The sequence below is a fragment of the Suncus etruscus genome, chromosome 4, assembly GCF_024139225.1.
Source record: "Suncus etruscus isolate mSunEtr1 chromosome 4, mSunEtr1.pri.cur, whole genome shotgun sequence".
Lineage (NCBI taxonomy): Eukaryota > Metazoa > Chordata > Mammalia > Eulipotyphla > Soricidae > Suncus > Suncus etruscus.
In genome coordinates this window covers 136,947,361-136,972,171 of record NC_064851.1, presented here as the reverse complement: position 1 = coordinate 136,972,171, position 24,811 = coordinate 136,947,361, and the positions used below count along the sequence as shown (strand labels likewise).

At 39.7% G+C, this 24,811-nt stretch overlaps 1 protein-coding gene across 1 annotated transcript in view; it reads right to left on the bottom strand.

Moving 5' to 3' along the window:
• Positions 1 to 932: 932 nt before the first annotated feature.
• FAT1 (FAT atypical cadherin 1) overlaps positions 933 to 24,811 on the bottom strand; it is a 128,875-nt gene continuing 104,996 nt past the window's right edge. The window contains exons 15-29 of the mRNA XM_049772324.1: positions 24,410 to 24,624; positions 24,049 to 24,186; positions 20,828 to 20,971; positions 19,900 to 20,097; positions 18,653 to 19,451; positions 18,388 to 18,519; positions 16,889 to 17,046; positions 15,769 to 16,231; positions 13,322 to 13,475; positions 12,047 to 12,157; positions 10,034 to 10,665; positions 9,041 to 9,178; positions 6,217 to 6,276; positions 3,329 to 3,364; positions 933 to 2,397 (exon numbers count right to left, since the gene is read on the bottom strand). Coding sequence (XP_049628281.1) covers positions 1,877 to 2,397; positions 3,329 to 3,364; positions 6,217 to 6,276; positions 9,041 to 9,178; positions 10,034 to 10,665; positions 12,047 to 12,157; positions 13,322 to 13,475; positions 15,769 to 16,231; positions 16,889 to 17,046; positions 18,388 to 18,519; positions 18,653 to 19,451; positions 19,900 to 20,097; positions 20,828 to 20,971; positions 24,049 to 24,186; positions 24,410 to 24,624 — 3,899 coding nt within the window. The 3' untranslated portion in view covers positions 933 to 1,876. The remainder of the gene's footprint in view (positions 2,398 to 3,328; positions 3,365 to 6,216; positions 6,277 to 9,040; positions 9,179 to 10,033; positions 10,666 to 12,046; positions 12,158 to 13,321; positions 13,476 to 15,768; positions 16,232 to 16,888; positions 17,047 to 18,387; positions 18,520 to 18,652; positions 19,452 to 19,899; positions 20,098 to 20,827; positions 20,972 to 24,048; positions 24,187 to 24,409; positions 24,625 to 24,811) is intronic.

Here is a 24,811-nt window from a genome sequence, read left to right as displayed (position 1 = left end):
CTGCCAGGAGCTATTTCTGAGTGTAGAGGCAGGAGTAATTCATGAACGCTGCCAGGAGTGACCCACAAACCAAAAAAAAAAAAAAAAAAAAGAGGAATCTACTCATAGGGAACTAGTATTTCTCTCAATGTTTTAAAAATTCTTGGCTCTAGGGTCGGAGCGAGGCACAGAGGGTAGACCATTTGTTTGCCTTGCATGCAGCCAATGCAGTACCAACCTGGATTTAATCCCAAGCCTGCCAGGAATGATTTCTGAGTAAAGGAGTAACCCCTGAGCACTGGTGGATGTGGCCCCAAAATAACAACAAAAATTCTTGGCTCTTTATCATTTATATCACAGTGATTAAGAGTTTGTTAGATAAGTAAATGGATGTACGGCTACTGAATAAACACACATGGAAAATAGTATATAGATTTCACATTAAATCACACAGAAGGATGATATAATCTTTTACAGAAAGATAACACACTAAGCATTGTCTTAACTCTAAGTTGTCTGTGAGAAATGGAACATTTAATTATTGGCCAATAAAGTTTTAAAATTAAAAAGCAAAAGGAAAATTTTCTTGATGCATTAGTTATAAAGTATTTATTATACAAAAATCTCATTCACTTTTAAATCTCTAGTTCTGAGCATGATCATTCAAGTAGCCATGTACTGCCACCTTGTGGCTACATCTGTAAGGACAATATGACTTTGGCCATTGGAAAGAATTTGGTGGAATAAAAAGGTACAGAGAAACTTAAAACAACACGTATCATGGGAAAGACATAGTGACTCCCCAGGAAGCTTCATGCCATCATCTTAACATCAGGCAAAGGTCAGGAAGCTTCACATGTAAGCAATAAGAAACTACCTGTATTACCATTCCTTCTTTTTCAATTTAGCAACTGAATTCTGAACAGGAATATAAAGACAGGAAAAACAGGCAATAAAGCTAAAGTATTTTATTAATAATTTATTGTCAGTAAGAAAGACTGGCTAATGGTAGTTTTCAGTAAAAACCTTTACAAGACCATTGCATCACAAATATACAGACACTATAAAAACTGTGTCATGGTGGTTTTGGTTGTAAATAGGTATGCAGAAGGTCCCCTTCACACTTTCCAATAATGAAAAATGTTTATAACTCTAAAATACAGCAACCCACTTAAGACACATCCATGTATAAGATCTTTCCTCATCTTGTGGACAGCAAGAAACACATGACTACACTGAAATGTATTAATGAAATGTCATAGGTCAGTGGAGGACATATAGTGAATGCCTGGTTATAGTAAAAAAAAAAAAAAATCAGGGTGTAAGATAATGACCCTAATACCACCAAAACCTGGAAAAATTTTTTTAAAAAAAGCAAAAAACATCTTGAACATCTAATTCAAACTTTAAAAAAGAATCAAAACTGTACATAACATTTACAAAAAAGAAAAAAGGAAAAAAGACAGTAACATTAAAATAACCAAATCTCTATAAATACATGAATCATGCTAACAAGATGGGCAGGCCTGATTTTCACGTCATTATTGGAACACAGACACGGATGAATACAAAAAAAGACGTGGAGAAATGGCACAGCCAGCGTGAATCTCCGCCGAAGACAGTAGGTCGGGACACTGCAGATGGCCGAGAGGGCAGGAGGCATGGGACAGCCAGGCTCAATGAGCTCACCGGGGTGCAGGGGAAGCGCCATGGCATGGCTGGGAACTTCGCAGATCAACGGGCGCATCTAGGTTCAGGAAAGTCCAGGCACTTTGGGGGGGAGTGTGAGTGTCAGACTTGCGTGTGTTGGTGTGAATCGAGGGGCGGGATCGTCACCTCTTCGAAGTGGCCGTCATCTCCGCTCTCATAGTCACTCATCATGACCTCCGACTCCACTTCACAGCAGGCGGACATGTCGGAGCAGGACACGGTGGAGCTGTACACCGACATGGGCAGGTTCTCTACAGGGGGGGGCGTCAAAGTTCCGGGGATACCCTGGTGGGTAAGGGGCGTAGGGTTCTCGACAAGCACTCGTCTCCCCCGTGCCTGATTTTTGAGGTTCAGACAGATCGGCGGGATAGAAATTGGGCAGGTACTGATTCAAGTGGAACCGCTGCCGGTTTCTCGAAGGCCCTAAGCTGGCGGTGGCAGGCATGTCTCTGGGGGGGTGGATGGCATCAAACTGCTCACCGAATTCTGCAGGCAGCGGGGGCAGTTCATCGGGTGCGGGGAAGTCCTCCGGGGGTGGTGGAAAGTCACTCTCAATGTCGTAACCTCCTGGGTAATAGTCTGTGTCGATGGCGTTGGGATCTGCTGAGTACAGGGGTGTTTGCTCATCGATGACCTCGTAGTTGGGAAATTCTTGGATGTCTGGCAGAGGGACCGTTGGCATCCAGTCCGAGGTATCCCAGTGATAGCCTTGACAGAAAAGGAAACAAGAGATGTGAATGTGCTTCCTTGCCAGCGCTGGAGGCCTGGACAAAGGGCTCAGTGTCTTAGACACACAAAGGAGCAGAAAGGCTGCGTAGGCACAGCTAGAAACTGGGCTCCAGGGACCTTCATGGAAACAAGGATTTCATGGGAGCCCAGGTTAGCATCTAAAATACATGCACTTTCCTATAAATGATTCCAACCAGCCTTTCAATTTTCTCTCTGCAATTTAGAACCCACTGGTTTATAGGAAGAAGAATATTTCAGTCCCAGGATACCATTAAGGAAAAAAAAAATTTTGGTGTTTTCAAAAATAAGGAAGTTTCATTTTTTTCGTCTTATAAATAACAAATGTTACTTAACATTAAAAATTCTAAAGTTAATTGGGAAGAAATAAAAACATGCTACATCAAAAGAAATTCCTGTATCAGAAAGCATTAAGCTTAAAATGAACAATCATATGACTTTTAATTAGTCCAAGGTAAAAACAAAAAAATGCATGAATACCAAATATTTATCTATATACATATATACAACAGCGCATGCCTCCAAATCAAGCAAAATGCAAAACACTGAAAAACAAAACCAACATTTCAATAGATTATAATAATTTTTGTTACCTTTAGAGGCCCAACAATCACTCTTAAATTATATCCAGGCATAGTTATTTTTCTAAAAAAATAATCTCCCCAATTTAGGAAGATTTCCCCTCCCCGCCGTCATCAGGATTGTCAAAATCCTTTAACAAATATGAAAAGGAAAGGCCAAACATGTTTAGAATGCAGTGCACGACAACTATATACTTAGTTATTGCAGGCATCCATGAGCAAATAAGTGAAGCAAGTTAACACTAGAGCCAAATCTTGACCCATTTTTCAAGTGAGTATCGATAAATAAACAACTGGCATGCATAAGTCACCTCTTGATTTGTTGAGGTCAGGAGCAGCCAAAGACTCTTTGGGTGGCAGAGTAGGGAGAAAAGAAAACATTTATGATTAAAACAGGTGGCTACAAAGTACACAATACAACATCAACTCTTTATCCAGGTCCCAACAGCCATCTACCATGCTTGTAAGCCACGATCGACAAAAATTCCCAATGGCTGAGGAATTTATGGAGTGAGACTCAAATGAGACATGGGAGTGGAGATGAGATGAATGATGATATACTAGAGATTTTGTTAGAAACTCAAACATTTTCTTTCCCTTATTTCAGGGCTTCTAAAGTAGGAAACTGTATTTGGTGAAGAAAATCAAGACTACAGGTTCTAAGATAAGAAGCTATGAAGCTGAAGAGGTGGCACTAGAGGTAAGGCATCTGCCTTGTAAGCATTAGCCTAGGACGGACCGCGGTTCAATCCCCTGGTTTCCCATAGGGTCCCCCCAAGCCAGGAGCAATTAGCCAGGAGTAACCCCTGAGCGTCAATGGGTGTGGCCCAACAAACAAACAAAAAATAATTTATATGATACCTTGATGTTACTGAAAAAGTATTTTTTCCCCTAAGACTTGGCATCCTCAGTTTACTTGGGTGATGATTTTATTTATTTATTTTGGTTTTTGGGTCACACCAGGTGGCACTCAGGGGTTACTACTGGCTCTGTGCTCAGAAATCATTTGGCAGGGTCAGGGGAGCCTATGGGATGCTGGATTTCAAACCACTGTCTGTCCTGGGTTGGCTACTTGCAAGGCAAATGCCCTACTGCTGTGCTATCTCTCTGGCCCCTTGGGTGACAATTTTATTTAATGTATCTAAAAATATACAGTACCTACACACTTTATAAAATACTTTAGCTCCAAGTTTACATTAAACTGAGAGGAATTCATAGCGCAATTAGATATAAGCAAAACAACTTCTCCAATGTTAGAACATTCTGAATATGATTTTGTTGGGGCTTCTTTTGGTGGGATGGTTTAAACTGCTTTATTTAGAGAAGGTAAATTAGTGAACTATGAGGGAAGAGACATGTGCAAGAGAACACTTGATTATAATTCTGTACTGATGTTCTTTACCTCTCTTTGGAGAGCTATGGGCTGCACTTAATCCTCATGGCAACCCACATCTGTAGTCACACTGGTTCTTTAAAGTCAGAGAATAGGACTGAATCCCCCTGGCCTCGAGATCTTGAGAAGACTAGGAAAGAGCTTACCCTTGCCTAAGCTGCATGTATCTTTAAAATGAAAGTAGAAATCACTGGGTTTATTTTGAGGATTAGATAAAATAAAGGAGGCCAAGCACTGAGCAGTAACCATTGTCAGACTTCTTGCTGCGTTAAAGGTAAACAATCCTTGCACAAGGAAGGTCATTTCAGTGATTTTCTAAGCAAGGTCAATGCTTTCTATACATGCTACAGTGCTCTTCTGAACAAAACTATCAAGTAATTCAGAACAAATAAGATCTGAATGACAAGTCTCTCATAGAAAATTAAATGAAAACTGGAAAAACATAGAAGAGACTCAAAGAACTGAGGTCAGTAGTTAGCATACATCTACAGATTTTATTTCTAAGTACAAAAATTTAACAATTTCACTAAAAAAAAATGGACTTGAAATAATTTTTTTTTCATGGCAAGACATACATTTTTTTTTCTTTTTTGGACCTATGATAGGATAAGTGGGGTTCCTTCCACAGTAATTATTGGCCATTTGGGCTGGTAGTTCAATGTGAAGGCACACTTTGGAAAAATGAATTGGTTAAAATCTTGGTACCATGATATTCAATACTGATAATGGACACAGTTCCAGCATGCCAGGGCTATACCACACCCACCATCAGACTCTCAGTGTCCTTCCAGCATGGTCTCTAGGCTTAAATCTTAACAATGAGATTAGTGTTCTGCTTCAAAGCCAATTTACTTTTCTTAGATATGTCAAAAGTCTATTTTCCAATAAAGGAGGCTGAAACGGAGTGCTAAAATTCTACTTTTTTTTTTTTAACATATCAACTTTTAAAGTATTATGATTTCTTTACGGGAAAAACTAATTCACTACACAGAATGACACATCTCTCTGATTCAGAACACAGGGTACAGTTCTTGGGAGCATAAGTTTCAGTCTCACCAGGAAATAGTCTTGTAAATTTAATTTCATCAGAAGTAATAAAATAAGGAAGATGATCAATATCCTTTCTTATAACTTTGAACACAAAGGCTCAACTACAGATTTCCACCAAACCAATTAAAATAGACTATCACTTACCTACGTTTTTTGACATACTCAGAAAACTTTTATGAAGTTATTTGTTGGAAATTATAGATGCTGTTTGACATTTTTGTTTTCTTTTGTTTTAGTTTGGGGGCCACATCTGGCAGTGCTCTGGTCACTGAGCTCAGGTATTACTTCTGGTAAGCTCGACCCAGGTGAGCATATGGGATGTTGGGTATTGAACCTGAAGTTAACTATGCCCAAAGCAAGCACCCCACCTGCTGTACTATCGAGTTAGCCCGTAAACATTGTTTATAGGTGTAACCCCTAAAATGAAGAGGATTTTTCGTATTAATTTTTTAACAAAAAAATAAGGAGTGATTTTACATAAGGGATAGAATTACTCCTTAGTATAATGGCTTGAAATTGTTTCTAATGTTTGTGTGAATTCATGATGGTCAAAAAAAATACAAACAGGAAAAGATAAGACACAATACAACATTTTTTTGAATGTATCCCTATCATGAATATAAACATCTGCAAAAGGGAAAGAACACAAGACCCCTGCGAAGCCACAAAGTACAGTGGAGAATGTTACAGCGGGCAGAAGCGAACTGCACAGGACAGCACTCTAGACACACATGGGCACACGCAGTGGGGCTGTACCTTCTCGGTTCACCGTGTCAACTACAGCATTGACAAGGTGTATTACAGTCACTATGGAAGCTTGTAAAAAGGCACAAAAGGGCTAGATTAGGAACATCCTCAGTTGGCAAACACATTAACTAGCGCTGCTTCATCTTGGGCAATCTCTTTCCTCAGAATTTTCAACTGTCAGTTAGGCCTCCCCCCCTGTTTAGTTATGTATCATATTTTTCTCATTGGGTTAAATATATTTTTATTATTAATCTTAAAGTAACCATATCTTCTAACTAAGGAAAATTAGATCTAGTTCCAATTTTTTCCCTCCACAGTTAACAATTCTGAATTAGGTTATCACAGAAACATCCTGATCTGAACTTCTCATGGACAGATGACCCCATATCGAATGATGAAAATTATTTGCTAGGTCACCTGGGGGGGGGTCATCCATGAAATAAACTCACTTGTATGTTCCCAGAAAAAAAGAAATTTAAAGTGCTATTCCCAGTAAGCTTAAACTTGTGATAGCAATCCAGAAATGGTTTTGTCTTTTTCTTCCACCCAAAATTTATTATCTTTTTCAGAAGATTAGCTGAAAAAACTAAAAGCTGGAGAGCTAACAGACCAATAGAGAAATGAGATCATCTGCCTAGCTACTTCTTGTGTAAATTCCCTTTCTGTTTGCCTATCAGCATGACTTGTATTTAACATCTCTGCCAAGACTGGGAAGTCTCCATACAGTGGGCAGAAGATGGTCTTCAAAGCTGTTTCCCCATCTTACTCCTAGGACCCTGTGAACAAGTTCCTCCCATCAAGGATAATGGGCCAGTTTAGTGATGTATGAAGTTAAAGATGCTGAGATGGGAATCTCTTGAAGAAACTGTGTGGGCCTCAGGTCAGGGCTGGGCTCCTTTGAAGAGGAGAATTTGCCCAGTTATGGGAGAGCTAAGACTTTTGGAAATGGTCAGAAAGAGGGAGCCCCAAACATGAAAAAGAGGTGGGAAGCATGTGGAAGTTAGTGGGGATCAGGGGTCAATTTCATCCCTTAGTCGGGAATGGAACCACTCTCTGCAGGATTCACTCCCACCTATGAGAGCCACTACTGGGTTTCTAAACGACAGCATTAGGTGGGAACACATTTATGAATATTCTGAAGTAATGTTTTCACAGCCGTGAGAATCTCAAAACATTAATCTAGAATCTTAATTCAAACTTAAATTTTACAGATTAGAATGACTAAAATGATAAGACCACAAATATTCCTGGAATATGAACATAAAACAAATTCTTGTACCTATTTCTTTTAAACTCCCATTGTATTATCTAAAAATTTTCATAAAGAATTTCATAAAAGGTATCAAGCAGTATTAAAAATAGTGTTTCTAGAAAAATGAAAATGCTAACAAAACTAAATGTGTATATATATATATACACACACACGTGCATATATATACATTTTTTGTTTGTTTGTTTGTTTGTTTTTTGGGCCATACCCAGTGACGCTCAGGAGCTACTCTTGGCTATGCGCTGAGAAGTTGCTCCTGGCTTGGGGGATCATATGGGACACCAGGGATTGATCCAGGTCCGTCCTGGGGTCAGCCGTGTGCAAGGCAAACACCCTACTGCTGTGCTATTGCTCATAAATGTATTAATGAAGAACATTTAGGAATAAAAATAGAAAATTAAACTGGTTTTAATAACAATTTTAGCAACATGAGTAAGAAAAGAAATAATTCACTTTATTGAGTTTTTTTTTTTTTTTTTTTGGTTTTTGGGTCATACCCGGCATCGCTCAGGAGTTACTCCTGGCTCTATACTCAGAAATGGCTCCCGGCAGGCTCGGGGGACCATATGGGATGCTAGGATTCGAACCACCATCCTTCTGCATGCAAAGCAAACACCTTACCTTCATGCTATCTCTCTGGCGCCTCACTTTATTGTTTTAAGAAGAAAAACACTGTTTCATAAACTCCACTAAGAAAAATAGTACATATTTATACTATATACGCCATACTTACTTAAAATTAGCAAGAAATGGAACGTATTTAGTTTAGAAAGTATTCAATGTACCATGAGCTATATAACTGGATTTAAAAATATTGTCTTGTTTCTATCAATAAAATATCTAAAAGATATAATTTCTAATGCAAAATAATTACAATTTAACTTATTATTATTCAAAAACTGACTGAATACTGACAGTTTTTTTCCTACTGGTATGTATTAATATGTCAAAGTGACAATTATTGCACATTAATCTAAGAAAATTAGATCAACAGAGACCCCATTGGCAAACTTTCTCCATTAGAAATGTAATCAAACTTACTAGCAAGCTCTTAAGTGCTCTCAGTCAGAACGCTCTGATCCAAATGGGAGCTGGGGCCGCAAGGAAGTGGGGGGGGAGGGGGAGAGACAAATAAAACCTTGAAATACCAAAGGTGCCTCTGAGGGTGAACAGCTCAGAACACACATCTCCTCTTAGAGACGGGTAAACGTGAATTAGTGACTGTGTATGACACATGCTCAAACCATCATTACAAGAATACTGCATAAAACCCACGGTACTTCTAAAACATTTACGATTGGGGTGGGGGGGAGTTAGTATAAAAGACAAGCCCTTCAAAGAAAAATGATCTTGAAATTAATTATATTTTCTTCCTTACTGCAGCTGAAATGCTAAAACTAAAAGGCCTTTTTATTAAAAACACATTTTCCCCAGCAGAAATCATGCAAGTTTGTACAAGGCATTGTTTAACAGGGTTCCAGAGTACCATGTAAAAAAGATTCAACAGGGGTGAAGGGAGCAAGCGAGCAAGCCAACTATGGCGTCCAACTTGCTGGCACTCACCATTGTCATCACAAGACTCCGACTGGAAGGAGCTGAGGGACTGCACTTCAGACAGGCTTTCCCTAGCACTGTATGGATGTGAAGGCTTCTCCTCTAGAGGTTTCTTGGAGAGACAGGGGTCAAGATCCACTACTTTAGCTTAAAAAAAAAAAAGAAAGGAAGAAAGCACAGACAGTAAGAGCCCTAGAGGTCAAGTTCACAACTTATTTAGAGCACTACTGAAAGCTTGAGACTTATTTGATGAAAGAACTAGAAGAAAAAGTACTATATCTCAGGCCAGAGAAGTAATACTTCTTCAAAGTATTTACTTCTTCAGGGGTCAATGTACTTGCCTTACATGTGGCCAGTCTGGATTCAATTCCAGACAGAACATCTGATCCCCATTAGCACTGAGTCAGGAGTAAGCCCCGAAACCATGAGATGTGGCCCAAATCCTCGCCCCCTCAAAAAAGGGCAAACATCTCCAAAATAAAAAAAATTCTGTAACACACACACACACACCCTAACCACCTATAAATGTTCTTGAAGTCACAGAATAGAAATTCTCTATAAACCATTCAATGAATAGTGTTAAAGAATAAGACTTCTTTAAAAGGACCATATGGTAGGCCACCAATAAAAATACTGTCACTTCTTCTGGATATTCTTGAAATGTCCCCATATATAAGTATATAAATGCTCTTTTTGGAGGGGGGGGGATAGTGAACAGACTTCACAAATTGTAACTGTTAATCCCTACTGATTACAAAATGTAACAATTTTTATAGGATATTATCATGCGTGTGACTAGATTCAATTCACATTAAAACATCAGAGCCACACTCTTTAGCTAATGAGGCATCAGAAAAGCTTTCAGAGCTTACCTACACTTTCCAGAGTCTGGGTTCTACTTTTTCATAATAATGACCCACCCTTGGCTAGATTCCCCAGAAGTCTGTGGGATTGCTGCCCTCACTGCTAGGCCCACTGAAGCATGCAGAGAGCAGTTCTTACTGTCATAGTCGAAGTCCCAGTTAGGCTTTTGGATGGAGTCACTGTCAGAAGGGGAGTTGGAAGGTGGCGGGGGAGGCAAGTTTGGTGCCACGCTGCAGACAGCCACAGCCTTCCGGTGCCCGTGCACCGACTCAGGGTTAAAGGTACTGAACTCGGGATGCTCGGGGATTGCAGACCCTTCAAAGGAGTTGCGGTCCAGGTTGTTTCTAGAGTCACTTGGAATGCTTGGAGTATAAGAAATGGGACGGACAGGAACCTGGGGTGGGATATCGGAGTAAATGTTCTTGTTCAGCTTTGCATCAAAATACGGTCTTTGTAAGAAGGCTGTGGATGGTGCCAAGTGTTTGTCTTCGGGCTCAGCCTTCTTCTTCTTCTTTCGGCCAGACATCTTGCGGCAGACAACGAATATCACCACCAGCAGAAAGGTCCCCATGATGAAAACTACGATCCCAATCCCCTCGGCCAGCCCGATGTTCCAAGGCGTGGACACATACTGGTTAGGGGCGGCATCTTCACAGTGCTTTCCTTTGAACTCCTGGCTACAGTTACAGTGATAGGAGCCATGTGTGTTCTCACACTGGGCTCCATTGCGACATGGGTTTCCAGCACACTCGTCAATGTCACTCTGGCACCTGCCCAGAAAACCAAGAATGAATTGACCTCTGCAATGCCATAGGGCATGACTGTCATTTTTAAAGACTCACTCTTCCTCAGCAAGACATGCCGTCAAGCAAATGAAACGTTTAGGAAGCAAAACAAAAATGTCAACAACAGCAAAAATAAATACTGCCCCCCCCCATCCATTTTTAGAGAAATTAATCATCGAATTCTAAGCTTTGAATGTAATACTGGGAGACACTCATTATGCCAATATTTAACAATCATTTCTCCAGAACTCCAAAACTACTACAGAAACTCACAGACTAAACATTAGTTTCTTTGGAGTTCTGATTCAGCCATTTGGAATGTACACTTTGATAAATGGTATGATATAAAATTTCTGTAACAGATTAAATATCTAAGAAAATGTTTCCATTTGGGAAAACTATGTTGCAACAAAGCATGTGAAAAACTAGAAAGTCCTGTGTTCCATTTTAAAACATATTTCACCCTATAGAAAACTTTCTCTAAGACTCCTCTGGTCGTTATGTCTCGGACCCCTACCCTTCTTCCTTTCCCTCTATCCTGTACTGGCAGAGACCCACCTCCCACTTCTCAAACTCTTCCTTCCCTACTAAATTCTACCCATCCATCATCCCCATATGCACCTAGAATTAAAGCTTTGACTTCTAAGATAATGCTGTTAAATATATTAAGCATTGACTATATGAGGAAAATCCATTTGTGAACTAAGACTGTGGCTGAGGCTAAACTGCAAGGGCACAAACCCTACTTGAACAAAGTCACATGTGAAGACCAGCCAATGGGCCCCTTCTTAAGATACTGTGAATGAAGCATATTCCGAAGTACAATTCAATACACCTTAGTCCTCACTAACAGGAACTGAATTTATTTCATATATCCAGAAGAAGTCTACCATGAGATAGGATCTTCTTAGTTACCTCTTTCACTACTATACCAAGCATTTCTAGGCCTCACTTATTTTTACTTGGGACATAATGGTCAACTCCTTAGGACTGGGGCAAAGCATAGTCTTATGAAAGACAATGAGAGAACTGAAAAAGATGACTAGAACCTTATGGCGCAAATGATCTTTATTTTCAAGTAGAGGTGGCTTCATTAGATGTGTTTTTTAATACAATAGTCTTACTCACTTCATAGTCTAGAAGAATCCATACAAGCAAAAGCTTTTAAAGCACAAAAGTCATTTTGTATGAACTGCATGTTCTAGTCATCTTTTTAGTATTTTTTCTTAAGCACAGAGAAAAATATACTTAAGAGTCAATCTATAGATTAATAATTTTGAAACTATTTGAATTAGTCAGTCAGTGTTGTGCTAATAAAGAGGCACCAGTAGAGGTAAAATTGCAAGGCCTAAATAAAATCAGTTACCTTTCGCCCCTAAATCCTGGGTCACACTGACAGACAGCACCGTCCAAACTGTCAAAACATGTCCCACCATTTTTACAGGGTTCATCTTTGCAATATGGACTCAGTTGGCACCTAAAGAGGAAAAAAATATGCTTCAGTCTAATACTATTGCTATGAACACACATGACAAAACTGAAAATATCAAAAAGTGAACAGAGATCCTTTCTTGCACAATTACAGGGTTTTTTTGTTTTGTTTTGTTTTGTTTTGTTTTTTGGGCCACATCTGGTGATGCTCAGGGGTCACTCCTGGCTATTTGTTCAGAAATTGCTCCTGGCTCGGGGTTGGTGGGGGGAAGGGACCATATGGAACATGGGGGATCAAACCTAGGTCCATAATGGGCAGCTACATGCAAGGCAAACAGCTTACCACTGTGCTATTGCTCCGGACTCTATAAACAAACAAAATCCTCACTCCTATAATGATTCAAGTTAAGAAAAATACATGTAATAATATCCAGAGACAATACAGATGAGGACTAGTCCACGTAGGAACCTTGCCACAGAATGGTGAATGCAGTGAGGATAGTTCACTGTGACAAATGACAGTTGGAACTGACCATTCTGGACAAGAACTGGGTATTGAAAAGGAATAAAGTGATATGCATAGCATTCCTTCATAAGCAATAGTGCGAACTATAGGAGGGAGAGAGGGGGAGAAAGAGGGGGGGGAGAGAGAGAGAGAGAGAGAGAGAGAGAGAGAGAGAGAGAGAGAGAGAGAGAGAGAGAGAGAGAGAATGCTTGCCCACAGAAGGAGGGGTGGGTAGGAGGGAAACTGGGGACAGAGGTGTTGGAAATATGCACTTGAAGGATGGTACATATCCTATGACAGAAACTCAACCACAAATAATATTGTGTGAATATATATATATGAAAATGTATATATGTATGTATATATAATGAAAATATATATTTATGAAAATGTAATTATATTGTTTTAAAAAGTTCTTTGGAAAATGATCATAAAATCTCTCTCAAAAATCATTACAAAAAAACTCCCAAAAAACAAAAACAAAAATCAAAGAAAAGAGAAAAAGGGTTTGGAGATACATTGCTAAAAATCAGTAATTTCTTTCTGAGTTGATGAAAATTTTTTCAAATTTATTGTGTTTATGATAACTGTTACCACACTAAAAGTCACTGAGCTTTAAGTGAGTAAATTATGGTTTGCAAATTATGTAGCTACAAATCTGTTTTACGGGGGAAAAATAAAAAAAGAAGAGAAAACTACACGTACCTCTGACCAGTATACAGTCCTCTGCATTGGCAAACAAAGTCTCCACTATCCACTATGCAGGTACCTCCATAGAGGCAAGGGTTGGAGGAACAAGGGTTGACGCTCACCTCACAGTATGTCCCAATGTGTAAGGCATTGCACTTGCAGTAATAACCTGAATTAACAGAAGGGAAGAGAAGAGTCCTCTCATTTCAAGCCTCTAGAAGTAAATCCAAGCATACTACTTGTGCTGTTCACTTTTAAAGAAGGTTTAGTTCTCCAAGGCATCGCAAAGGTAGTGGCATCGCAAATCCCTCTGCATATAAAGCTGTTTAGACCCACAAGCTTTTCACTCCTGCTATTACCACATAAAAGACTGAAGAAGGAACCCATAATCTACTTATATTTCATGTAGTGAAAAGAGTCTTCTCAAAGGGACTCTCAAGGGAGGCTCAGGTGGTCTGAGACCCCAAAAGTGATTCTTGGCCAATCCAGTTATTGGTTCAGTGCAAGGGTCTGAGATGTAATGCTGCTCGGACCTGCAGACCTGCAGTATTGGGGATACCCAGGCCACCCCAGATACTAGTCCACAGCTGCACCCAGTGATGACATTTGGTGCCAGGAATGGACTCCAAGTAAGGCACATGCCTGAACTATCTACGGCTCCAAATCAGGCTTTCTTTTGAGCGACCACAGATACTGAAAACATTCACCATGCAACATCCTGATTTGGCCCCATGAGTTTTGGGGGATTAAATGTGCTGGTAAGGACGATGGGAAAATACGGTGAAGACCATAAGCTACTATTCAAATGTTAGATGAACCCAATCCCATCTATACACTACATGGTTCTTGGGCACTACTGAGAGGCCCTGAGATGCAGCATTCAGGATTCTAGCCTCTGGGCACTACAGGGTGTCTTCCCTAAGCCTATAAATAGACAAGAACATGTTAAAAGGTGGGGACCCTTGGAGGCAGAGGGTAGGTACATTGGTGAGGGCTGCAGTATTGGAGTTATGATACTGTTATCAGGTCATAGTGCCTCAACCTATTAAAAATATTTTTTAAAGGGTATGAAATATACCCAAAGAAATCTACATAAGGTGAGAAGCTTCATTTTCTTGAAGAATGAAACAAACAGGTAGCATGGTGTCTAGTCAACTGCCCTGGCTAGGGTGGCAGTTAAGTACTTCCTGCTTCCTCAGTGATCAGTCAGGACTAGGATTTCCTTTGGCCAAAGAAATGCGACTCTTTGGGTTGCTTATTTAAGAGCAGCTGTGTGGCCGCCAGCCTCCTTTCCTCCCACAGATGATAGATGGCCATGGCAACAGATTTTAAGAAAATGTGTGTCTTGGCTGCTTGTGACCAGATGAGGAGAGCTGCTGTGCAGGCCTGAGTGAGACGTGTAACATGAGCACATCAGGAACATGTGTTCCAGTATGACTGTGGGATGGCCTGTCTGCACACACACACTGTCAGATGCAAGAAAGTAAAAGGAAAACCAAATGCTTTGAAGTCGAACTGCAAGGACTAGTTTTAGTTTTCTCTTGGTCACATTCTTCTGCAGAATGTGATATGCATTTTCCTAACTGTGCCTGATTGATTACTCCCCGTAATGAGTCCTAGGTGCAAGATACAGAAATGATGAACTGCCCTATGTTGGTGCTACAGGATAGAAGGACAACACTGCAGGCTCTGGGGCCTCTGGGAAACTTACTTCAGCTCCTGCTAGCAAGACATGCCTAGCAGTCCCCTTGAGCTGAGCCATCAAATAAAAAGGGGCATTCCAGAAAACTCCATGGGGCAGGAAGTTGGTTCATGCATTGCATGTGGGATCCCCAGGTTCAAGAGCAGACTGCATGCTCTCCCAAGCACTCTACCAGGAATTATCCCTAGACACTACAGGGATACTCCCCAAAACAGAAAAATAAAGTAAGTCTATGGTCAAAGCCCCCTTAGGTCAGTGTCTGTGGCTGAAAAATAGCTCAGCTGGCTGGTAGTTTTCTTCTGACCAAGACATGACCAATACTTTTCAGACACCCACTACCTTATCTCAGCACCTTCACTGCAACTGTAGATGCCACAGCCAGAGGATTACCCTTCACCTTTACCTGGTTGTTGAGAAGAAATCTGAGCTGAGCCTACTTCTGCTCTTTTATTTTGAGGGGGTGGTTTTCTTGCGGGAAATGCTCCCCAAAATGCTGGGGCTACCAACGCAGCATCTGGGGGTTGTGGCCATGCTGATGACTGAACCCAGGAACTTGTGCATGCCAGGCATATGATTTCAATTCTTTGTCCAGCATCCAAGGGCCTATCTTAGCCCTTGAATAACAGGCTACTCAATTCCAACAAAACCATTAATATCTAGCAGCAGCCTTTGAATCAAGAAAAGAAAAACAAGAACAACTGGGGAAAACTTCCCCTCAAGTGCACACATGTGTAACATGAAACAACATTATGCAGCTCACCTCCAGTAGGTGATGGATTACAAATCCCTCCATTCTGGCAAGGGTTACTTGAGCAGTCTTCTGTGGCTGTTAATAAGCACCCAGGAGACACGTCCACAGATTCTTCAATGTGTGCGTAGCTTCTTGGCTTGTTATTTAAAGGGAGCTCCTGTCCGTTCAAATAAATGGAATCCATACACCCTCTGAAGCCATTACTAACTTGGGGACTTCGACCGTGCCTTGTACCTTGCTGGTGGATGTGGCCACCAAAGAACACATGGTTGTCCAGGTTGAGGGTTTTTAGAGTTCCTGGAGCTGTGCCTGACGCCGTGTGGACTTGGTCTAGAACTAATCTAGCGTAGTTTCCATTCACTTCAAGAGACACTGCATGCCACAGCCCATCGCTGACCTGAATGCTCTGAACAGAGACAATTCCAGGGCCGCTTCCACAGTCAAATTTGTATTGCAGTCGGCCATTGTGGATCTAAAGAAAAAACAATCACCATGCAAGTTACTCTCTCAGCATCTCCAGTTATGGTTTCTAATCAAGTGCTAGAGGAGAAAGATGTTTGGCTACCAAAGATGGAAGGTATCATGCTTTGTAATTCAGTACTACAGAATGTGTGCTCATTTGTTCAGTGTACATATAACAGAAACAGGCCTTTCCACAATATCAAGTTTAAGTGCCGAGTGCACAACCAGGACTTGATTTATAATTACCTGCTAACGGAATGGCCTGAAATGGCAACAGAGAATATAGAAAACTGGATTCTGTCCTCCCCAAAAACAATTAAACAAGATAGTGATAGCTTCAAGTGTATGTAAGATGCCTTGATAAACTATAAGCAATAAGATGCATGTCACCCAGATTCTGAGTGTTATTAAATGCATGTTCTTAACTATCTTGTAGAAAGTAGCCATAATTTCTATATTACTGAAGAATAGTGTGCTGATCATCCCATGGAACCTTCATTCCTGAAACGTCATAGATAACAATGAATTACTGAAGTGTGAAAATCAACAATTTTGCTTACTTACCTTTTTTCAAAAGTGAGTTCACTTATATGAGCTGAATGGAAATGAAAATTTGTGTGTTCTGAGCCTTCCATAATTGGAGGCACAAAGTCCTGTGAATACCAACCTCCAAAATGCTATAGTCAGTTCCTCGAGCATACATCACAACTGCATGGGAAGAGAATGTTCTGAGTCTCATGGTCAGCTTCATCTCTAATTTGTTCTCATTTTCCATCAGCCGATATTTCACAAAGCTATTTCCAGTAAATGTTAGAGAGGAGCTTCCTGTGAATCAGAAAGTACAAACAATCAGAACCAAGGTTAAGTATATTTCTTAAAGTGTGATTTCTCCCAGGCTAGTTTAGTTTATATTTATGATTAAACCACTACAGGATTCAATTAAATGCCAAGTTTAGTTGATTAGCAAACTGTTTTAGTACCACTGAATCTTCATTTGGGAGATAATTAGAATACTGCATCATAGAAACATGATTCTAAAATAATAATCTAAATAAAAAATGTGAAATATAAAACTATTAGAAGACAACAAAGGAAAATATTTACAAAGCCTCAAGATATAAGACAATTTCCATTTTTCAAAAGCACCGAAAATGTACCATCTTCCAAAGGTGAGTATTGTTGGGTAAAATTATGCAGAAGAAAAACTGAATGTCACAGTGACAAAGGATACTATTAAAACCATAAACTCAACAATATATAGAAATAGAGGCCAGATAATATCAATTGTAAAAAATACATACAAAAATCTACACAAAGAGAGAGAGCAAGAAATAAATAACCTAGCTAATCAAACAAGGGATATAACAGGCTAGTCCTAAAAGAAGAAATGTTTATGGAGAATGAAGGAAAAGGTGATTTTCGTAAGTAGCCAGAGAAATGTAAATTTAAATAATGAGAGCATTTCATGCCCACTGAACAATTGAAATTTATTTTTTAATTAAAAGCCTTTAATATTAGCAAAAAGTGGGGAATGAGATTTTGGAGCAACATTCTGGAAAATGCACAGAGGCATTTAAAAATTTTAAATGTTAATCTCTGATGTCAACAATTCTAGTTTTTGAGTATTATTGTGCAGAAAAGCACAGTCATTTATGTATAAATATTATTTAATAGAAAAATAATCTATATCTCTCTATATAAGGAAAATACTAAATACATCGTAGCTTTAATATAAATATCAAATATAACTATAGCCTCGATAGAAAACAAGTCTACATCTCTTAGGACTCATCTTATTCATATGTACTAGACTAGAAAAATATCTGCAACATAGTGTAAAGTGGAAGAGAAAAGTGACAGTAAATTATGACAGTGTTTTTTTAAATCATTTTTTGCTATTCATGTTCAAAAGAAAGGCTGTGAGCCAAAAAAATAAATCTCTCCAAACCAAAAACAATAAATACCTAAATATGGATTGAAACACTTAGATGAGCACTGGTAATAGAAAACAAAACACATGGGGAAGTTATGACTATAGTCGTTCTATTTAACTCTATGCTTGACTCCTTACAAGAACACAGTGAAGTCCCCTCACGAAAGGAGAAAAGGTTAAAAACTGAAAGTTGACTTTGGCAAATTAAAGTTGGCTCCACCCCAACCTCTCACCTGGGCATTGACCAAACTTGCCACCTGGACAGACACAGGTGTACTTTTCCTCTCTGGGGTCAGAAACACACTCGGATCCCTCAGGGCATAGAATGTCTTCACATCCCTGGTGGACAAGTGGGCAAGTTCCTTCTGTGTTTAAAAGAGGAGAAAGTGAATTAATTCCAATATCAAAAACATCTAAAGTGTAGCCTGCAAAAATTGGACAAAAGCCATTTGCACCGCAAATTACTACCAGTAGTAGTTGCATCTACTTCTGTGTTACCTTTGCAGAGACACACGGCTGTTCTCCGGTGACGGGGAGTTACAAAACTCAGTCTGGCGGTGCTGTGCGTTGACATCACAGTTTCATCCAAAGATATCTTTTCGTCACAGAATTTCCACGGGCAATCCAGGCCTGCACAGAGCTTCTGGAATACATCTAATATCCTAACACCAATGATTTCCTCAATATCAGTCACGGAAGAATTGATCTTGTGCAGAAGCTGCTTTGTGGATAGGGCACTGCCTGATTTCTCAATAAAAAGTAAAACATCCAGATGAGGATGAGGTTCAGAGGGCTGCAAACTAACAATCTGGATCTCGTTCCTTCTCCCACCCAAGATGTTCCGTAACGCTCGCTGGAAGTTGCGCCAGTAGTCACCAACAAACTCCTCCGGAGTGAGATTGGCAAAGCGGATGGCCACTGTGTGGTTCACCATCTCCTGGGTGAACTGTCTGATGTGCACCGAGATGTCAGCCACTGCTGTGAACCTTCCATCGGTCACACTGACGTTGAGAATGTATTGCCCAATATCCAGCTTTTTATGTGCAATCAGCTTCCCCCCGGTGCTGGAAACAGAGAAGAGGTTGTCCATTTGTGGGTCAAGACTGTAAGTTAAAGTGTCATAAACGTCTTGATCCGTTGCATGGATCTTCCCGATGACACCACCTGAGTACTCCTCTCCGAAAGTAGAAATGAAAATCTCTAGAGGCAAAATTGCAGGAGGATAGATGCTCTCTTCAATTACCCTGATGTCAATATAAGTCAAAGATGATAACTGAGGCTTTCCATTATCTGCCACCTATGAGAGAAAGAAAAGAAAATCACCTTTGCCAAATGCCACTTCTTACAACACTTAAAGAAAATATATCTGCACTTTCAGGTTCAAAATTATTAACAATTTGTTAGATCCTTATTTCTTCACATAAAAAACACACCAAGCAAAAGGTTAATTACTTCTCTAAATCTTTCTCTAATTTGCTTTGAAATTTACCTCCACATGTCTATGATAAAGTGATTAAATGAATAAATAGCACCCTTGATATATAGTAGGATAAAAATGAAGGCATAAACCCACCCCTTTTCACCCCACAGCCATCCAAGCAAACCCCAAATCCCTAAACCTATCCCTATATTCTATACATTTTTGTTTGTTTGTGAAATAGAACCTTTTAAATACAATGAAAAATATATTAACAAGGCCATCTTTCTTATGCATCAACAATAAAACCAGAAAAAGACTTGAATACCTTAACATGCAGTAAGTAATGGTCCTTCACTTTCTTCTTTATGGAAGCTGAAGTCAGGAGGGCTCCATATTGGTTCACTTCAAATGCTCTGTCATCATTTCCACTCACAATAGTAAAGAAGAAGGGAGGGCCATTATGAGAAGAATCCTTGTCTGTGACTACCAGCTGCAGCACACTGAACCCTACAGGTTTGTTCTCCTGTATAGGAAAAAAAACACACCATGTTCAACAAAACTATCTCTTTGGGGGTAAAAGGCAAATCTCCAAAATGAAACATTTAGAAAACAAAGTCTTATTGCTGTCTCACTTGAAAGAAGGAAGAAGAAAAATGGGGACAGATGAAGGTGGTGGTGATGGTGATGAGCAAGGGAAGGGGAAGATGGAGATGGACAGAAGAGAAGTGGAAAAGGGACTAGAGAGGATACATGTGCAAAGGAGATCATTAGAGAAGTTAAAGAAGAGCCAGGAACACTGGCCCCCTGTGAAGAAGAGAAAAAGCAATAGAAAATGAAACTAAGAACCAAGGGGTTAGGGAGATGAACGAAAGGGCAGGAATTCTGCAAGTAAAAAGGCAGGATTTGGTTCCTAAGAACCTTATGGTGCCTGAGCATTGCTCAGGCATGACCCCTCACTGCCTAGCTAAGAGTAGTCCACAAGCACCACCAGGCATGGCCCCCAAAGTCAAATATAAAGATGAAAATACAAGCCAGTGAGAGTATCTTAAAATCTTAATACAGAGGGAGAGAATGCAGCTTGAAAGCATCTTGTCTATTCTCTTCATTTAGCACTGATGGAGATACTCTAATTTTATTTCGCCCAATTTTCTAAAAAGCCATCATTGGAAAAAGTAAATATTTCAAATAAACTGACAGCAAAGCTCATCCCAGAAGACAGGTGTGTTTGATGTACCCCCAGCTTCCCAGATTACCTGGATAATGATGCTGTAGTTCCCCTGGGAAAAGAGGGGAGCATTGTCATTGACATCGGACACATCGATGTTGACTGTGGTTGTGTTGACTCGTGGGGGACTGCCGTTGTCAGAAGCCTGAACGGTGAGTGTGTATCCAGAAATCTTACGGAAACAAGAAAGAGAAAATGCATGTCCACTTTCACAAGGCCAAGGAACAGAGAATCTGCAGAAATATACCCCACCAACCTGGAAGGGCAAGCCTGAGACTAATTGTTCTCATTTTCTACATCCTGAATGTGCTTAAGTTTCCAACCTACAAACAGTGTATAGTAAAATCTGCAGTGACAAAATAAAAATTTGTGCAACAGAGAAGGCAAACAATAAGAAGCATTAATTTTGTCAAAGGTACATAAAAAACATGCAGCTCTAGGAACAAAATTAGTAAAGTACCAATGTTGGGTAGGGTGGAGTGAGGATAGCATTCAAAGCTGCTGCTTTAGTGTAGCAGGAAAGGCAACCTTCCCTAAGGCTCAATGTTTCCATCAGCCAGAGAGAGAAGGCATTAAGCCTCTCCTACATTGATTCTCAACAGCTTGGGATAATGAACTTGCCTGGTCCCATCAATTTTATACAAAGATCTTGCTCATTTGTCTAAATCCTCCAAGATTAGCTCTTCCTGGCTTTCTAGACAAAAAACTTGAATCAAATTGGTGGTGGGGATGTTGCACCGGTAAAGGGGGATGTTCTTTACATGACTGAAACCCAACTACAATCATATTTGTAATCAAGGTGTTTAAATAGATGTTAATAAAAATAATAAATGCAAAAAAATTGAGGTATGAATCAAAGGAGCCCCTGATAAGCTCTTCCAAAATGAACATTGGGAAAGCCAAACTATGGAGTATGTTCTACAGAATATGACTCCTGAAACAACCCAATAAAAGGATTATTGAGGTAACTCCTCTGCAGTTTCACAACAATGATTGGAGTACTAAGGGACGGAAGGAAGAAGTTCTTCGGTGAAGAAACAGCCAAGAAATAATAAAGTACTTTTGCGGGGGAGGATTTACAAGCAGTGCTTAGGGAGCCACTGCCAACAACTATCTGCCGACTGAGCTGGTGGTTCAGTACAAGCACCTGAAAAAGAGGTGCAGTTTAGATCCTGCAGTGTTAGGACCCTTAAAGCCACCACAATCCTGGTGGTGCTTGGGGTTCTCATAGTCACACCAGATAGCACTTCAGCGGTAAGGCCCAGGATTACATGTGGTGAGGCTCAGGAAGCCTTTGTGCTGGCGTTTACCAAACTGATGGAACTTAGGTGAGGCACAACCAAGGCATGTGCCCTAATCCCAACTATGTCCACAGCCCCCTAACAGTGCAATTCTGAGTACAACATGCTCCCTGAAGAAAAAAAAAAAAACCTGCTAAAAAATGATGTCAGAAAAGTTAAAGATATAGATATCTTATCACTGCCTCACACCATCACCCTCTGATCTTAACTTTCCAAACCATTATCCTCTTGAAATTGAACTGGTTACTATAAGCACCATCAATTTCTCTGCTTTACTGCTCATTCACTGCCCAAAGTCTTCCTGCTGCCCTGATCTCTAAACTCTAACAAGGATTTCTAAAAAACTATTTTACACTTATGATTGCTTTTGCCCAAGATATTTTTACATGACTCTGAAAATAAAAAAAAAAAGTTAAGTAATGCAAATATTTACTAATAATAAATCATAAATTTAAGCAAAGTCAATGTCTTCCTTTATCTGTGGCTTTGTTTATGCAACAGGGAATCATTGTTTATTTTCTATAATTACTTTATGTAAGCACTATAGTTACAAAACTATTCATAACTGAGTTTCTGTCATAGAAGTGCACTTTTCCTGCCACCAATGTTTCTCTTCCATACTCCCACTCCGCCTGCCTCTGGGGGGTGGGGGGCATTTTATTTCTTTGTTTCTCAGATACTGTGCTCTTTACACTACTGTTAAAGGGCTGTACTTCATCCCTTTCAGTACGCAGTTCTTGTCCAGAGTAATCAATTCCAACTACTATTGTTATTATGTACCCTTCTCTTCCTTTCTTTCACATCTCTGATTTTTCAAATCTCTTACTTCTAAAAACTCAGTTTCTAGGGATAAGAGGACTAGTACAGCAGTGAAGGTGTTGCCTTGTAAGCAGTCAACTCAGGCTTGATTCCTGGAATTCTCTAAAGTCCCCTGAACACCACCAGGAGTAATCCATGAGCACCACTAGGTGTGGTCCCCCAAAAGAAAACCAAAAACAAAACCCAGCTTCTATTTCCATAAAACGTTTTAGAGCACTTGGGCTGATAGTAATTTCCTCACAAATATAAACTTAGATTACTTAGTAGTAAGAAACATGGGTTTCATATTGGGATTTTCATACTAAAATTGTTTTTCAAATGCTTTTGTATTTGTAAATTTTAATAAGAAAAGCTCAACGTGATAGCCATGTTCTTGAACCTATGGCAGGTAATTATCATTATGTGTCCCGATCTGAATACAAAACATTTCTAATTATAGACCTAATCATGTTTTTTTTAATTTTTTATTTAAACAACTTTATTACATACATGATTGTGTTTGGGTTTCAGTCATGTAAAGAACATCACCCATCACCAGTGCAACATTCCCATCACCAATGTCCCAAATCTCCCTCCTCCCCACCCAACCCCCGCCTGTACTCTAGACAGGCTTTCTATTTCCCTCGTACATTCTCATTATTAGGATAGTTCAAAACGTAGTTATTTCTCTAACTAAACTCATCCCTGTTTGTGGTGAGCTTCATGAGGTGAGCTGGAACTTCCAGCACTTTTCTCTTTTGTGTCTGAAAGTTATTATTGCAAGAATGTCTTTCATTTTTCTTAAAACCCATAGATGAGTGAGACCATTCTGCGTCTTTCTCTCTCTGACTTATTTCACTCGGCATAATAGATTCCATGTACATCCATGTATAGGAAAATTTCATGACTTCATCTCTCCTGACAGCTGCATAATAATTCATTGTCTATATGTATTACAGTTTCTTTAGCCATTCATCTGTTGAAGGGTATCTTGGCTGTTTCCAGAGTCTTGCTATGATAAATAGTACTGCAATGAATACAGGTGTAAGGAAGGGATTTTTGTATTGTATTTTTGTGTTCCTAGGGTATATTCCTAGGAGTAGACCTGATCATTTGTAAGCAACTTAAAAGCCCATTCTTTTTCACTTACTGTCTCTCGGTCAAGAAGTCTGGTCACCTTCACTTCTCCCCTGGTCGGGTCAATTGTGAATGGACTTCCCTGATTGCCATCTATAATCGAATAGTGGATGTGGCTATTCAAAGGTCCATCAGCATCATCAGCCATAACCTATAAAATATTGAAATATAAATCTTTAAATATTAAAAGGTAAGGCGTGGTAAAGAAGGGTACAGACTCCTGCTATCAGTTGTCTTAAGGCAATTATTATGATGTATAACATTTCATCGGTCTAACAAAAGACATCAAACCATTTCAAGTTAACTAAAAAAACTTGGATTAATCTTAATACTGCAAAAATTTCAGAAGAAAACTGTAGGGAAAAAATACCCACGGTAATGACAGATTGCTCAAGCACTGCATCTTCACTGATCACGGCTGTGTAAGTGTCTTGGCTGAACACAGGGGTGTTGTCATTGATGTCTGTTACATTAATGTTCACAGTCGCGACATCACTCAGAGACGGTGTGCCTCCATCAGTTGCTGCCACCGTCAGGTAATACTCGTGAGAGCTTTCATAATCCAGATTCTCAATGACAAATATGGCCCCTACATGGAAAATCAAAAATCATCATACATCATCACCACTTTTTTTTTACAATGACTGAAATGGACTATGCTTTTCAGTATTTATATCTACTTTAAAAACTTAGGATTTATGTGTGTTTCCCACTTTCCTAATTCAACAAGGACACATAATAAATGCCCCCATTATTAAATTCTTATTTCTCGTAAT